Consider the following 17765-nt stretch of genomic DNA (forward strand, 5'->3'; position numbering starts at 1 on the left):
GTGGGATTTTTCAAAGCCTATAAGAGGGTAAATTTTATTGATCAACAATATTTAAGTAAGTAAATACACAACACACATGTTTGCAAGATACAGTGGCTAGTGACAATTTAAAGCTAATATAGGTTTCAAATGTAGTATGATATTATGATACGTTTTAGAGCATCTTTCTTCTAAAAGTAAAAAAAGAAAAGAAAAGTAAAGATAGCGGCTAATGGTCACTGTATTCTTCAGGCGACCCTTTCTCATGCAACTTGTCTTTATGTTATGTCATGGTACCTGAGAATTATGCTATTAATCATGCAGGAAAACTTAAGTGTTTATGACCGAACTCTACGCTGACTGTTTGAATACGCTGGTTTCAAACCAAGTTGTTACTGTAACATTATTTACATTTTCTGGTTACTGTGTTAATAAGTTGCTGAATCAGCAGCTGAAAACACGGCTAGGTCTTTTTGTGGTGAGAAGAGCCAATAAATTAAAAGAAAATGCCCAGTTTTATATTATATATAGTATATTTGTGTTTAAACAATTACAACGATTAGTGTGTATAAAGAGCCACGCAAACATGTAAAACTGTTGTATTTTAGGATTGTTTTCAAACGTGCAGTGTCTTATTAGTTTTCAGGATAGAGTTATTAACATTTGTACTGAAACACAACGGAAGAGGTAGTTTTCTTTTTCCTGTGATAAAACACAGTATTGTGCTATAAAGAAATACTACCAGTAAAAACATTCGAGTCAAAGGTATTTCTGAAGGAGGTGAAAAACTTCCTCCGTCTCTGTATTATTCTAAAGACGGCTGATATGAGTATTAAAACTTTAATTAAAATAAAGTATAAAACCACGTTTTGACTTTCTTAGGTTAACTTCAGATTAATAAACTTCAAGTAGGTTTCTTGTCATCTTGAATCTCTTCCCTTTCTGTCTACACTCAGTCAAGACATGACGATAAATGTCAGAATATGCTTGTATGCTATGCATTTCATAACAAGATAAGTCTTGTAACGTTTTATAAATTTCAAATTTCTGAGCATAACCTGAAGTGATATTAACATTTCTTTTGATATATAAGATTATAAATGATTACAATCAAGTTGTACTTTAAATAAATTTCTGAGAATTAACACAAGACTTTTTTCTTTAATGTAAGAAAATACACCAATTATTTTGATAACTTGCAATAGTGTTATTTTGTAGGCGATGATATAATACAATATATAAAATAAGTTTTTGTGCTTCTTCCAACAATGCCATAGAAACGTTTCTCTTGTCTTTGCTTGTTCAAACGATAAAGATTGCAGAAATGTCAATTAAAACATTTTGTACGAATGGTAATTACTGAAAAGGTTTAATGTTGTGGGCGAAATATTTGTAAAATTACGAGAAATGCCCCAGTGTAACTGATACTGAAAATTCAGCAAATAACAAAAGCTAACCAACATGTCTTCATCGTTATATTATATTATATTATATACAGACGGGAATCTGGAGGCGTCCTAAAAATATTTGTATATTTCTTAGTATGGATACCATGTTCCACTTGCGTACCAAGTTTTTGTTAGGTTGGTATGTTTGACAATCCACACCTCTAATGGAAGTATTTTGACAAGAGTAGGTTGTAGGAGAAATTTGATAAATAAATGTCACAAAGAGACAGTTGGAGTTTATTGGAAACGTTATGAGGAAAGAAGAAATTGAAAGAATGGTAGTAACTCGATACATTGAAGGAAGGAGAGACTGTGGAAGACAAATGTTGAATTATGTCAAGAGTCTATTAAAATTGATGAACGTATCGACATTGGAAATTATTTGTGCCTCAATGAAAAGAGATCTGTGGAAGATTAAAGTGACCATTGTCCCGTTTCAATGTGATATCTAAAGTGAGAGACACATTTTTTAATGTTGTCGTATCTTCCCACACCTGGAAACAATGTTTTACCCCTGGCGACGTTTCATAATGTTAATATTGTTTTTCTCTCGTCAAACCATTACAGTACAAACCATATTTAAGCTTATCTCAGCACAATTAAAGAAATGTTTAATCATTAGCTCTAGTATAATCTAAGGATGTTACGAATAGTTTAGTTTCGAATCTTCGATGCATTCACATTATATTTATAAATGTAGGGACATCCACATGTAACATAAAACATGTAAAACATGTAACACGTGCCACATTTTTACGGTGCATGTAATATTTTTTTTTTTGTGTGGAAACAATTCCACACAATTACAAACTGTTAGTATTTAACATTATATGGACAAATGGCAATCTTGACTACCAGAAGGTTTAGTGTAGAGACACCTCTAGGTAACTAGAGATATTTTTAGGTTTGATTTACTCTTATAGGACCAACTGTTTTTTTCGAAACATGGCGTTCAAGTTGTAAGAAATTAACTGTTCAGTTATACACTTGTCTATAAACCAAATTCATAGAAACGAGCGCTTGGAGAATGAGTTTTCCATTAACGAAAACGTGGTCTGTAATCTGTATTCGTTTTTATTGTGGCAAATATATTGAACTTTAATCATGAAAGACGGCAGGAAATGGCCGCAAGTAAGGAAAACAATTCTTTAAAAGAATACATTGAAGTTGCTATGACAACGAGGACATTTGATTATAAGACAGTTCTTTTCAGTATTCAATAAGAATAGAGGAAAATCAAATTGTCTGTTTGAAAGCTCAAAGAAAGGTCTTTCTTCAAAGCACGCTTGTTAAATTCTTTATTTCCAGAGGTATATAAATTATTTCATTACTCATAAAATTTATACTGATTAGAGAAACCAACTTGGACGTTAAAGGAAATTATTCACTTTTTAAGAACCAAAAGTATATTTTTGAGACAGAAAAATCTAACAATCTGAAGAAAACTTGACATAAATGAAACTAAAGTGTTTTTAATCGACAAAATAAGATCACATCTGTAAACATCACATATTTGATCTTCGTTTTCAAACAGCATGTTTTCTTTCATTCATACAGTTCGGATTTCAATGTTTCTACAAAACACATATTACGCTTGTAGTATCCAAAACTGAATGAATGGAGCAAAGTACTATTGTGCTACTGGAAGGAAATTAGAATTCTAATCTTACGTGCTAATCATGCAGTAAAAGGTTACAATTTTACCACGTAAAAAAACTGTTCAGTAAAAGAGAACTTTACATTTATTATTTTTGATGATAGTCAATCAACATAACACTAAGTTATGAACTATAGCTTCCTTAAAGGAGTGTTTAAGGAGGATAAAACAAATAGAAACATTTAAAATTTAATTTATTTAACTATGAAATACGGGTGACATTTAACTGAACAACGTAGGTGATAACTGAGTGAGATAACTATGAGCCAGATGCTATAGTCATCCATTATTTATCCAAATATCAAAAATAACACAGAAGTAGAAAATTTACAGCTTTTTCTTTCTATTGACCAAATAGAATAGAATAGGTAAAACAGAGCTGAAATAAAGTCTCTTTCTTCAGATGGCTTCAGAGCATCAGAAAGATAGAGCTAAGAGCTCCACTAACACTTTAATGGAGGTAAGAGTAACAAGGATTTAGATGGTGTAATGTGTTATGTCTAAACAACAGTTGTTTAAAAGTAACATACAACTAGAAAGATTGCAGCTTCTTTTAAATGAACATGTAGCGAAGACAACATAAAGTTAGATGGTTGAAAGTTGTGCAACATAAAGTTAGATGGTTGAAAGCTGTATACTTTCTACACTCAGATGGCTATGTACCAGGGACAAACTAAAGGCAATTTTTTTAGCTTCCCCATGCATAACTATATGCACGGTTAGAGAATCTACTGCCTTTTTCTTCATTAGATTAATAGTAAAAGCCAGAGACACTGTAGGACCCCTCTTAGTTGAGTTTGTAATATTTCTTTGCTTGCTTTGCATTTTGCAACAAAACTACACGAGGACTGTCTGCGCCATCTATCCTTAATTTAACAGTGCAAACTTAGAGGTAAGACAGTTAGTCATCATCACCCACCGCCAACTCTTGGGTTACTCTTTTACCAACGAATAGTGGAATTGACTGTAACATAGTAACGCCCCGATGACTGAAATGGCGAGCATTTTTTATATGACAAGGATTCGAACTCGCGATCTTCAGATTTCGAGTGGAGCGCCCTAACCATCTGGCCATGCTGAGCCAAAGAGTTTCTAGTAATGGTAAGAACAGTACAGAACTAAAGAAACTAAAGGACTCCTTTTAGATGTCTATATAGTAATGGTAAGAGTGATATAAGGCTAGAGAAGCCAAAGTTTAGTTAGTTAGTAGTAGGGTTAACAAAGAGAATATAAGTTATAAACTTCTTCCTAGTTAGACAGGAAGTAATTATAAGAATAACACAGAACCAGAAAATCTAATGACTTCTTTCTAGTTGACCAGGTAGTAACAGTAACACATTGGTAAGGAAGTTACAGACTCTCTTTCTTTCTTGACTTGATAGTAAAAGTAACAAAAGATCAAAGAAGCTACACACTTTTTTTTAAACCAGACAGGTAGTAAATATAATAATAACACAGAACTAGAGAAACCAGAGACTTGTTGGTCAGACTGTAAGGATAAATAACTAGAACAAAGAATCTAAACTAATATCTTAATTTAATATATCAATGTAGAACAACAGAACAAACATTTACAAGAATATAACACTGTTATCATATTTAAAGACGCTTATCGAGCAAATCAAATAGTTTTTCATTAAAACTAATAAGTTTAGAACACTGGTCACCAGAGTCTGCGTCTAGTAGTCACTTTTTCTTCGTATTTAATTTCAAAATGCTGATAGTCACTTCTGAGTAAATTTGCCCTGAAAGAAAGCGTAACAAAAGTATAGTTCAAATATTTATTTAGGCATCCATTTAAAAAAAAAAAAGGTTTTTCGTGTAGTAAAGGTAAGACTAACACAGTGTTAGTGAAGTTATAGACTCCTTCCTCCTCGGAGATACTGAAGCAACACTGAAATAATTAGTTACAAGTTTATTCACCATCATTTGGATAATTTCCAGTAATGTCTCGTTAAAGCCACAAATACTCATACAAAATTTTATTTTGGACTATTATACAAAGTGATAGTTTAAAACTTTCAATATCCATGTCGTAGGATTATAAAAAATACGACTAACTACAATATGAATAATTTTAAGGGTAGCACAATAGGAACCTGAACGACCACTTCCATTAACCTAACATATTGAAAAACTATATCACATTTGTTGTTCCTCTCCTTTAGCTATGTATTTCACACTAAATTCTGTGTGTTGTACTGGCAAGCAAGTCAAATATGGCGACACGTAGAAGGATTGTACCTTGTTTACTAAAAGAGTTATATATTGTTGAATCTACTTTAAACATGCCAATTTGAAAATTGGAAGATGATTACTAATAAGAGCAAATTTAATTATACTGAAATTACAATTAACTCAATATGATCTACATGTGCCACGTTAGATATACTCTTCCAATCATTTACAGCTTGTTTGTATACGTGGTGCGACTTTATAAATGAGGGATTTTACCAGCGTTGTTGATCGCAAGGCTTAATTGAAAATAGCTCTTAAGAGACGAACCTTTGTTACACGCCGTTATGTATATCAGTAAATGTACGAAAAGATTAAGCGGTGTATGTTACTACGGCGAAAGTCGACTCTAATACTTTGTAACGAATGAAGCTGTTACATTAAGAACCTTGTATACATTACTATTGCTTTCGTGAGACATATTTATAACGGTTTAAAATATTTTTAAATTTTACCTTTCACATATAGGAAATGTATATTATAGTAAAAATTAGTTGTTAATATATGTTTTCTACTACAACATTTATGAACACACGAAATATATATATATATATGTATTTTAATTCAGTGATCAAGATGCCGATGAAAGTTTCTTTGAGAATTTCACAGCGTTATCTTGGAAACAGGAAAATAGAAGACTTCAATCAGCACGAGAGGTAAAGTATAATATTATAACATCTGTTTTAAGTTCTATAATAATTATAAGTTATTATTTATATCTTTCCACCTGCAAACTTGAGGCACACTTTATCTGTTTGGCTTTATGATAAATATTATATTTCCCGGGATACTGAGTCTATAAATACCTAAATTTATTATGCAATTTTATTTTAGTACTACTGAAATTTGCAGAAAAAATAAATGTTTTCCATCAAATAAGATAAGATTAATTTAACTAAGCAATATGGAAAAGTTGTTCATTTGCTTGAAGTTAAGGAAAAGTTACACAGCTGGCTATCTGTTCTCTGCCCACCACGGGCATAGAAACCCGATTTTTGGTGTTTGAGTCCCGCCACATACTGCTTTACCACTGGGGATCTTAAGAAGGCGATTCATCGTTAGAAAGATATAATATCAGTTTATCAGTATCTAAAAAATACAATTGGAGTATTTTATGCAGTCATAGGAATTCCGTTTGTCTTTCTTTATATTTCATGTGGTTACAATAACCCTCAAACGAGAAGGAATCCTCAATAACCGCAATTGTAATAGATGGTCAACAGATGGAGCTATAAGCAAAACATTTGTACTTGAGAAAAACTCGGAACCATTCTTGAGCCGCTATATTTGCAGTTCTTAACATTGTTGAAGGTACTGAACCCCGGAAGTTTCGTACTTGCATTCACTGAGCCTTTCGTAATTGGAAAAATAAAATATGATTTTTTCAAATTCAAAACATAAGTAGATATTCTATACTGTACAAAATCAACCATGCATCAGTTGCACACAATATCACTGTATTCAAAGAACAAAAACAACAAAACATGAATTTCACACAAAAATAAAAACATAACTCAATGAATATTTACTTCAAATCAATGTGACTTTTGCTGTTGCCTTTCAGAGACAAGTTCAGAAATGAGCGGCTTCACCTTGGCAAGTGCCACTCTCATTTCATTTTCGCAACAAAGTCTGTTCCTTTTCTTCGTTTTTACGTCTACCATCCTCGAAAAGGATTGCTCGCAAAGATACGTTGCAACAAACGGTATGAGTATCTCAAGGGCTTTTTTAGCAATAAGAGGGTACACTACGATTTGGTGACACCAAAACGTTGAGTGCATTGTTGTTCTGAAAAGTTGCTATTGAGCTCTGCTGAAGTTCAATGATTTCGTCGAGGTATTCATCATTGACATCTGCTGTCGCAACACTAAACGTGAACGGCTGTCTCATCCATGCTGGATATGACTCTCTGGTGGGGAAGTATCCGTCAAGAGACTTTGCGAGCTCATCTAAGTGCATGGCAATTGCTTGCTTCAGTTTCCCGGGTACAGAAATGTCTCCAATTTCAGACACATCTTTGATCTTACTTACACAGTCGACCAGCAGGGGAAAGTTTGCGAAGTTATCATTCTCTGTTCGTTGTTTTCATAACGGTAGCTTTTATGAAAAGACTTTAGGTTTTCTTCCGCTTCGATGATGTTGACTTTACCGCCCTGCATCTGTTGATTGAGATGATTGAGAGCATTGAAAATATCGGTCATGTACGCCAAAATGAGAATGAACCTTGATTTTTCGAAGCAATCTGCATGACAATGTTGGCGCAAAAACAGGGCTAATTCCACACGCATGGCAAAAACACGATTCAGCATCTTTCCCCGGGATAACCACCGAACGTTAGAATGGTACAGAAGTACCTCGAATTCAGAGCCCACTTCATTACACAGCTCTTTGTGCAAAATAGTGTCCTGAAACATCGCATCTTCAAAATTCACACATTCCATTACGATTTTTAATACTTTAGACAGTTTTGAAGGCAAGGGTTTTGTTGCCAACGCATGCCTATGCAGAACACAGTGCGTTACAATGATGTGTGGTGCATCGGCTTTCACCAGCGCACCAAAACCAGAGTTTCGTCCCAGCATGACTGGAGCTCCGTCCGAACAAACTGCAGAAACCATATCCCACGAAAGATCGTTGTCTCTGAAAAAGTAATCTACAAGTTTCTTCACGTCGGCTGCCTTAGTTGTTGTTGTAAGAGGCTTACAAAATAAAAAATCTTTTATCTCGTCGTTCTTCACATAACGCACGAATACAACAAGCTGGCTTAGATTGGAAACGTCGGTGGTCTCGTCGATTTGAAGGCTGAATTTTGCTAGGCTCATGTCATTGCTCATGTCATCTTTTCTGCTGCTGATGGTGTCATTTGAAAAAGGAATTTGTGATAACTTATTTTCAGAAGCTTTCCCCAACATGAATTCGCCATCTTCAATGCAGCTGGTTTTAAGAGTGCTTCACCAATGGTGTGTGGTTTGCCCTGTTTTGCGATTAAGTACGCAACTTCATACGTTGCTGTGAGGATCGGCTTGTCGATGGGTACAAAGCCGAGAACAGGCAAAGTAGCCTTTCCATCGAACCTGGCATTCTTTACCTTGAATTCAGCAAGCGTTGTGTTCTTATATTTCCCATCTCCATGCAGCTTTAGGGAGTGTTCTCTTAGTTTTCCTGGTGCTAGACTAGAATTGCTCAACTTGGCATTGCAAATCATGCATTGAGGACGCTGACTCCCATCATGTTCCGTTGTACACGTGAATCCATATTGTACGTATTCGTCCGACCACTTTTGGTTTTTGCTCGACATAGTTAGTATGAAGGGATTGAAAGATTAGGAAAAAATCACAAATGACACTCGATTACTACAGTCACAAGTCGACTGCTAAACGCACGAAGTTCTCTGCAGCACAGATATTAAGGCCAAGTGATGTGACGTGATCAGCCGCAGCCAATGATGGCCAAGTGGAGCATGACGTCACGAATCATATGAGTTGGGTGAAAGGAATGTGTGTTTGTCTTGACCTCCGCCGAACTTTTGAGACTGACTCATCGAACCCCTGGTGTTCCTTTGAACCCAGGTTAAGAACCACTGCGCTATACCATGGCTAAAAACAGGAAAAATAATTTTATATCTAAATTGTTTGTGGTCAACTATAACTAAACCGAATGGGCTATCTATGGGGTCTTACATAAATATTTAATTAACTCAGAAAACATTTGCACACACGTTAGGGTTAAAATATATTCCTACAAATATTTATATTAACATTTTCTTTTTTTTGTTCAGTTCCTAAGGAATGTGACCATTATGAACATCCGAAGGTCCAACTTCGTGTGATAAGTTATAAAATATTACCATAAATGATCTGTTTTATTTAAATACTTTAAGGTTTTTTTAGACTTCGTGTGGCCTTGTGGTTAGCCCGCTTATACTGGGAATCAACGGATCGCGACTTCTTGCTGTGTAAACACGCTCTGCACTCTTAACTGTGTGTTACAAGGGTCAATATTCAATCATTTCATTAGTTCAGATAAGTCCATATTAAAAGTTGGAGATGTTTATTATTTTAAAATAAGTTATGATTTTGAGTAGTTAGCCTCTTGTGTACTTTTGCACGAAATATCTTGAAACCAAACATGTTTCATTGGCTTAGTTACCTTTCATCAATTAAATTTGCATGGTAAATGTTAGTTTTAAGTGTGGGACGTTGCAGGCCTTAATAACTACAGTATCAAAAATATTTATAGTAGCAATAAATAAAGCGATTTAAACAATTATGGGAATGGTTTCCTTCTATTGTATGAAAATTAACTGTACCAGAGAAAATTCCATTTTTATGTTGATATTTCATTACGTGATTGATTGCCTGTATTCCAACCAATCAAGTTATATTGCTGTATATGGACACAGAGAATATCAAGTACTAATTGTACAACTCAGATGAAATGCTGGTTGTAATACATTGCACAACATACCGATATGAGTACTATCAAAGTTGTGTGGGCTTATATCGAAACAGAGAATTTGAGACAGCAACCACACATCTTGGTAGGTAGTAATACAGGACACTTAGTTTACTATTCCACCAATATATCCATCAATAAATATTAGGTAGCATAAAAACATAGCATACTTCTCTCTTTAAACAAAATACAAAATACTAGTTCTTATTCATATTTCTCATGTATTTTTTACAGCAATGTATTGTAGTGTTAGTAGGTTGGTCATATAATTCCAATTTTTTGTGACTGTTGTATCACATGTACATTTCCGTAATTTGTTTCCAGTATTGTTTATGATATTCTAATTTTAACTTATAATTAAAAGATTTGCTAAAATTAAAAAAATAATAAACATATATTTTTGGCCATACGTTAATGTTCGATAAAATAAATTGTTCTTACCACTATTAAAATATACACAGGTGAGATCTAGTGGTTAACACACTCATTCCGCAAAAATAAAAAGAATCGAGCTTCGTAACGTGACTCTGTAGGTGCGTTATAATGGTAATGGCCCAATCTTATTATTCCATTTTGCGGTGAGTGATGTTGACTAGCTGCCTTCCTTCTTGTCTTACTTCACACTTTTTGACTACTAGCGTTAGTACATTAGAGCGAAATTAAAAACAAAAACAAAACACAAATCCAGCAGCGTTTGGAAAATAATTTGAAAAATTAGTGTTTTTTTTTTTGTAATTAAGCACAATTCTAAGCAATGAGCTGTCTGTGCTAAGCTCATCTATGGGTATCGAAACCCGATTTCTAAAGTTGTAAGTCCGCAGGTTTGCTGCTGTGACATTTGGATCACATAAATCGATGAGTACATGTTAAAGTTTTCAGGTTTGATATAAACAACTTTGATAGCATGATTATTTCTTTGACACAACTCACAGTCCTGAATATTTCATTTTTAGTATATGCTCTCAAGTATCAGTCATATTTAATGATGTAAGAGAGGAGATAAGAATTTGCTTACATATCTGTCCACTGGTGTCGTGTGAAGTCATGGCTGTTGAAACAAATAATACATAAATTCATTTTAATGTTATATTTTCCCATTTAGAACGACGAGTGAAAACGTTATTGATTACTTGGTTGTTTTCTACCGTTCTCTCTTCACTGCTAAATGCTGAATCAATTAAATTAAATGAACGGTAAACCTATAAAAATACCTTATCAGTAATGACAAAGAACTAACTCTGAATTAAAAAATACATTACAAGTTTTAGAGCATCTAAATCTCTTTCTTTTATCGGCCCGTTCCTATTCTGAACATAGTGTATAAATAACACTATGTATGTTGTTTTGAATTAAGCAAAAAGCTACACAACGGGCTATCCGTGCTCTGCCCATCACAGGTATCGAAACCCGATTTTTAGCGTACTAAGTCCGCGGACGTACCGCTGACCCACTAGGGGCAACACTAAGTAACACAAATTTTGTTCCTGGATAGCATGTGTTATTTCTTAATTGCTTATGTTTTAAAAGTACAGAAAATGGCCATTATTCTCTTCAAACTTTGCTCTTGTGACCTGGGTAAAGAAATTTAGATATTAATCTATTTTCTATGTAAAAACGGGCAAATGTACACATTTTCATTTACATAAGGTTTGAATAAAACAACATATGAATTAAGATTTACATGTATTTATACTAAAGTTGTACAACAATGTTTAGAAGTGAGTAGTTTTTCGAGACTTGCGACTGTAATGTAAATCACTTTCACGTATCAGCCCTCAAATATAGTCTCTCATCGTGTTTTCGTTATACGCTCCTTGGTAGCGACGTTCAAAGTCCAGTATATATTGGTGGAAGCGCTCGCTTTGCTCCTCTGAGTATGTTCCTATATTCTCATTGAATTTATCAGGATAAGCATCAAGGATATGGACTTTCAGGGACATCCTACATCCCATTTTGTCGAAGTTCTTCACCAGAGCCTCAACTATTCCACATAATTTTCGGCCTTGTGATTGCCAAGAAGCCCCAAACCACTGCGACAAAGCTGCCCCAAGCTTTTTTCCCTCCTACTGAGCTTCTTGGGGAATTCTGTGCACTCCAGTATCTTCTTTATTTGTGGTCTAATGAAGACATCAGCTTTGACCTTTGCCTCAGACAGCTTAGGGAAGAAGTCTTGAAGGTACTTGAAGGCTGCAGACTCTTTATCAAAAGCTGTGACAAATTGTTTCATGAGACCCAATTTTATGTGCAGTGGTGGGAACAACACCATCTGGAGGTCCACTAATGGCTCACACTTGACATTGTTCCTCCCCACAAAGAACGCAGTCCGTTTGGCCAATGCCTCCTGTTGTAGTGCGCAACGGTGTCTCTGCTGTCCCAATGGCAAAGATAACAGGGAAACTTGCTAAAGCCTTCTTGGAGACCCATAAAAAATGCCACCACTTTGAAGTCTCCGATAACCTCCCAGCCATACTCATCATACTTCAAGACTTCTTGCAAGGTCTTGACGCTGTTGTATTCCTCTTTGAGGATACTTATTCCCGTTATGAAACAACACAGTTTTGAGACTTCTGGATGCATCTGGAAAATGCTTGCAGCTTCTTGATGCCATCTCTGATAAAATCAGATAGGTCTATGTGTTCACATAGGCAGCTAGAACTAAACTGAAGTGGTGAGCCCCTGTATATATATATTACTATGGAAAGTTCTAGAAAATTCTAAATAATTCTTGAAAATTCTCGTAAATTCTACAACATTCTAGAAAGCTATTGAAAATTCTTGTAAGTTCGAGAAAATTCTCTATCAGCTGCTCATCACTGAATCTATTTGTAATATTCTGGAAAATGGGTAAATTTGAAAATTTCATTACCCATGTCACAAAAGCAAAATTTGAAAAGAAAAATAAATCTTTTCCATTTACTTAGGCATAAACAATTGGGAAATAACACTTTATTCCAAGAAAGAAGAAAAAGTAAAAATGTTGTTACATAGTGTAAGAGATATAAGTTTTGATTATCGTCGTATATACCTTTTAAATAATTTGCGTTGCCTTTGACTTTAATAACATTATCTAAATTAAACGATCGATATTTGAATATGTTCGATGAAGTATTAATAATTAAATTTTAAACTAATTCTTTTCACGGATTTTTCAGGTCACGGTTATTTCTCTGTTTATTTTTAACAATAGGTTAAACCAGAAATATGAGCTCATGTCTGCTAATACATTGCCAAGAAAACGTAAAACTTCATTCTAAATACTAAGCTTGAGAGATATTCCTGCTTGTCTAATCAGCTGTCTATGGTTCTCTTTTATGCATTCTGTTCTAAAAAGTTTCTTCAACTTTATTTGCAGTAAATGTAAAGGTAGTTTATTTTATGTTATGTTGTATAAATTTTCTGATACATAGTTGGCCGTAATGTACGTCGAATCTATCAAAACTATGACAAGTGTTAAAACTAGTTTGTTACAGGTATGTAATTTTGTTGTACTATTTTAACATTATAAAGATAATGCAGAAGTGTTAATACTGTCTGATTTTTAAATAAATTAGTTGTGAATAACGTATATTGTTTAGCAAGAGTCTTAGGGTTAATATACACTTTATTATATTGCTTGGAAAGCGTTTGTTATAGCAAAGCCACAACAGCGTTGTACTGTGTCTAAGGCTGGGAGGCAAACAGCTGATCCTAGAGTTATAAATCGAAAGACTTACCGTTGTCTCACCTAGAGATACACTGCTGGTCAAAGTCTTAAGGCCAATGAACATAAAGAAAAAAATATGCATTTTGCGTTGTTAGACTCAACCACTTATTTGAGTAGAGCTTTGAAAGATGAAAATAAGAAAAGGGAAATTTAAATTAAAAAACGTTTTTAGCATTTAATAGGGAAAATGTGAACACTAGGAAATTAGCCTTAATACTAGCTGGTTAAAAGTTTAAGACCATACTGAAACGAAACGTTAATCGGTAAACACGTAACGAAATTTAATCATTTGTGTTCAAGCATTAGCGTTGTCAACATCTCTCACTGACATCTCCTGTGTTACATTGGGAAAAAACATGGCAAAGGCTAAAAAGTTGACAAAGTTTGAACGTGACAAAATTGTCAAGCTGCAAAAGCAAGGTCTCTCTCAACGTGCCATTGCTGGTAAGATTGGGCGTAGTAAAACTGCTGTTACAAATTTCTTAAAAGACCTTAATTTATACGGAACGAGAATTTCAAGTGGTCTGCCCAAGAAAATTTCGCCGGCGTTGAACAGAAGGATTTGACAGGTTGTCTGGCAAGACACCAGCCGATCATCGAACCAGATTAAGGCCCTTAAGGACGCAGAATGCAGCTCAAGAACAATAAGACCGCATCTACGAGAGAAAGGCTTTAAAAACCGTAAACTTCTTCAAAGGCCACGCTCCCTTTCACACCACGAAACAGCTCGGTTAAACTTTGCCGAGAAGCACAAAACATGGGACGTAGAAAAGTGGATGAAGGTTTTGTTCTCTGATGAGAAAAAATTTAACCTGGATGTTCCAGATGGCTTCCAACTTCCACTGGAGACATTTTGTACACGACACAGTGGAGGAGGTTCCATAATGATCTGGGGTGCTTTCTTCTTCCATGGAACAAAGGAGCTTTAGGTTATACAGAGGCGTCAAACAGCAGCTGGCTACATTGGCATGTTGAAGAGAGCTTTCTTATTGACTGAAGGCCCTCGCTTGTGTGGAAATGACTGGATCTTTAAGCAGGATAACACTGCAATCCACAATGCCCACAGAATAAAGGACTTTTTCATGGCAAATAACGTGATTATTTTGGACCATCCAGCATGTTTGCCCGAACTGAATCCCATTGAAAATGTTTGAGGGTGGATGGAAAGGAAAATCTATAGAAATGGATGTCAATTCCAAACAATGCATGATCTTCATGAAGCCATCTTCATCACTTCGAATAACATTCAAGCTAGCCTTCGGCAAACACTTATATCAACCATGCCAAAGTGAATGTTTGAAGTTATTCGCAATGATGGCTGTGCAACTCACTACTGAGACCTCTTATTGGGCATAGAGCCGTACTGCTGGCTTGCAGATTATATTATACGTCGCTGAACACGCTCCGTACTTGCAACTGTAGGTTCTTGGTAAATGTAGCAGTCAATTCTAATCTTCAGTTATAAAAGGTCAACAAAACACTTGTGACCGTGTTGCTACCTGGATTTTATGGAAGTTTCTTTTCTGGCCATTTAGGTAATGTGTGTGTAAGGTACCTTTCAGGTTATATGTGTAAGTTAATGAGTATATCGCTATATTATTTATTAGTAACAATTGCACTTAGTAGTGAATTGTTAATAAGATATTTGATCGTATCATATGCGTCACTATATTGTCATTAAGCAATAACACTGTTGAGAGCAAAAATCAGGGCTTTATTGTGTTTTACTACACAGTTTATTACGAGATTCAATTTATTATAAGATGCTTTACTATATACTTTGGCATAAATAGCCGAAACTCTTTTTTGTTTAGAACTCTATATTACTCTGTACAACCTGAGGCAGTAAAAACTGTTAAACTTAAAACAAATTTAGAAAAAAATAAATTTATTTACATCTTGTAGATAGTCAATGAATCGCTTGAATTGTCTCTTCAGACCAAAGTTACATGCATAAGAAGTAGCCATTCAAGAGAAAATGTACTTGCATCAGCTGGCTGTTTATCGTTTTACTCCTGTGATGTCAATACAACCAAGTGTAGGAATAGTGCAAAGTTTTATTGATTGTTATAGGCTAGAAGCCAATCTCTTCTTGAAAGCAGTTTATATCAGTGGTAACTGATATAAACAAATAAGATTATGGAATACTGTACTAGAACTCTGGTCTGACATAAGTGTGATAACGATATGTGTCATTGTACTCTGAAAAATGTCTCGTTTTATAGCTCTATCAGTCCGTCATTCAGTCTGTGAATTCTTTACTAGAAATCCAACTAGCAGTGAACGTTGATCAGTATATTGCTACAGTAATTGTAATCAAGAGAAAAAATCACGACATTCAAAGGATAAATAATATATTTTATTGTTTTTTTGACTAGTTTTGTTTAAATATAAAAACAACATCAAGTTAGGGTAATTTTTAATCTTCTGCAAACATTTCCTTGAAACCTTTCAACTCACCTGCTAGTTACATTTATACACAACAAAGCTATTGATATTCCGACATTAGGAAGTGGTCCTTAAACATAAAGATAGTCTTATTTCGTTACTAAGCCTAAACTAATAGTGCGTCTGAGTTTTGAAAAGAATTAACGATTGTTCGTAAAATGATAATACATCTAAATGTTTGAAAACGTCTTCAAAACAGAACATCATGAAGCCAAGGTTTAAGTTTTTAAACACAAATTTAATGTTGTAATTATCCTATTAAATCAAAAGGAATTATAACCATTTTGACGAAGTCCTAATCTAATGCATATATGAATACTATACTTTATGCTACCCGTTGTTGTAAAACACTCTAACCTAATATATACTCATCCTTGCAAAGCAGAAGGTTTCAGTTTTGCATATAAAAAATGCATCGTCGTATTAGCTGGTCACTCTAGCTACTAACGGTATTTCCAGCTATAGCAGTGAGTCCTAATGTTTGAAAGAAAAAACATAGTGTAAATTTTACGATCATGCCACTGAACTGATTAGTTTAATCTCTAACGTGATGAACCACTTCTTGCATTTTACACTGAAGTAGCTTCTAGTGAAACCTGTGTGTGTAAAAATCATTAATACTAAGGAGAAACTCTTCTTCGTAATTTGTGACTTACTACAGAAGTAACGCTTTAACAATAGCGACGTATCAATAGCTATTTACAAGCGTTAGTCGTAAATAGGTATAACTATGGGAAACAACTGTTGAAATTGAACTGAATCTATACTTCATATCTTGTTTATTCAACTACCAGTAAATATGTTGCAAATGATGATGACTTGCTATAATCTGAAATTTTCTGGACCACGTATCAGGACGGACTTTACACTTTTCGATATGATACACAGTTTATGAATACGTGTAACGTGCAAAAAAGTAAACACTCCAACCCAGATGTTATGTAATTCAACAATGTTGCCACTTATATTAGATATATAAATGAAAACTAATAGATTTCATGGCTTAGGCGTACAGAGCTGGTTTTATACCATTATAACCAAAATACACAAAAGTGCGGTAAAGCCACTTTCAAGATACAAGTAAATTTTTCAGACCTTGGTTGTTTGAAAGTAACTTAGATACTGCAAGTGATACTTTTACACAGACATAAAACGTATTTCATTTATGTCATAATGCCACATGAATTTGAATCATATGGGTTACTAAAATGTTTATAAAACTTTACATCCCATATAATCTGTAATAAATTCATAAGATGCATAGAAATATAAATAAATCTAGGTAAGTTCTATACATAGAAGTTTCCTGTAACACAATGTGCTTAAGTTCAGTAAATCACCAATCTTCTTTCCAGTACTAATCAATGTATATGTATACATCTATTACTCCCATATTCATCAAGAGAAGCATCTATCGCTTCCATTATTTATCAACATATACATCACTTATTGCCTTTATCAAACTATACACCTCTTATTTTCTGTATTAACTAATCTCTACATACATATTACCAGTATTCACTAATATCTACATACATATTACAAGTATTTACTAATCTCTACATACGTTTTACAAGTATTCACTAATCTCTATGCACATATTACCAGTATTTACTAATCTCTACATACGTATTACAAAATATTCAATAATCTCCACATACATATTACCAGTACTCACTAATCTATACGTACATATTACCGGTATTCATTAATCTCTACATACATATTATCAGTATTCACAGTACTCACTAACATGTACATACATATTACCAGTATTGACTAATCTCTACATACATATTACCAGTACTCAATCTCTACATACATATTACCAGTACTCAAT

The 17765-nt window shown here is 34.2% G+C and overlaps 1 protein-coding gene across 2 annotated transcripts in view; it reads left to right on the forward strand.

The window, feature by feature from the left end:
• Nucleotides 1-17765, forward strand: part of LOC143232870 (BAI1-associated protein 3-like) — a 181077-nt gene that overhangs the window by 96275 nt on the left and 67037 nt on the right. For both annotated transcript variants that reach the window (XM_076468859.1, XM_076468860.1), the window contains exon 2: nt 5888-5975. In XM_076468859.1, the coding sequence (XP_076324974.1) occupies nt 5888-5975 (88 nt within the window). The remainder of the gene's footprint in view (nt 1-5887; nt 5976-17765) is intronic.

The sequence above is a fragment of the Tachypleus tridentatus genome, chromosome 11, assembly GCF_004210375.1.
Source record: "Tachypleus tridentatus isolate NWPU-2018 chromosome 11, ASM421037v1, whole genome shotgun sequence".
NCBI classification, from domain to species: domain Eukaryota; kingdom Metazoa; phylum Arthropoda; class Merostomata; order Xiphosura; family Limulidae; genus Tachypleus; species Tachypleus tridentatus.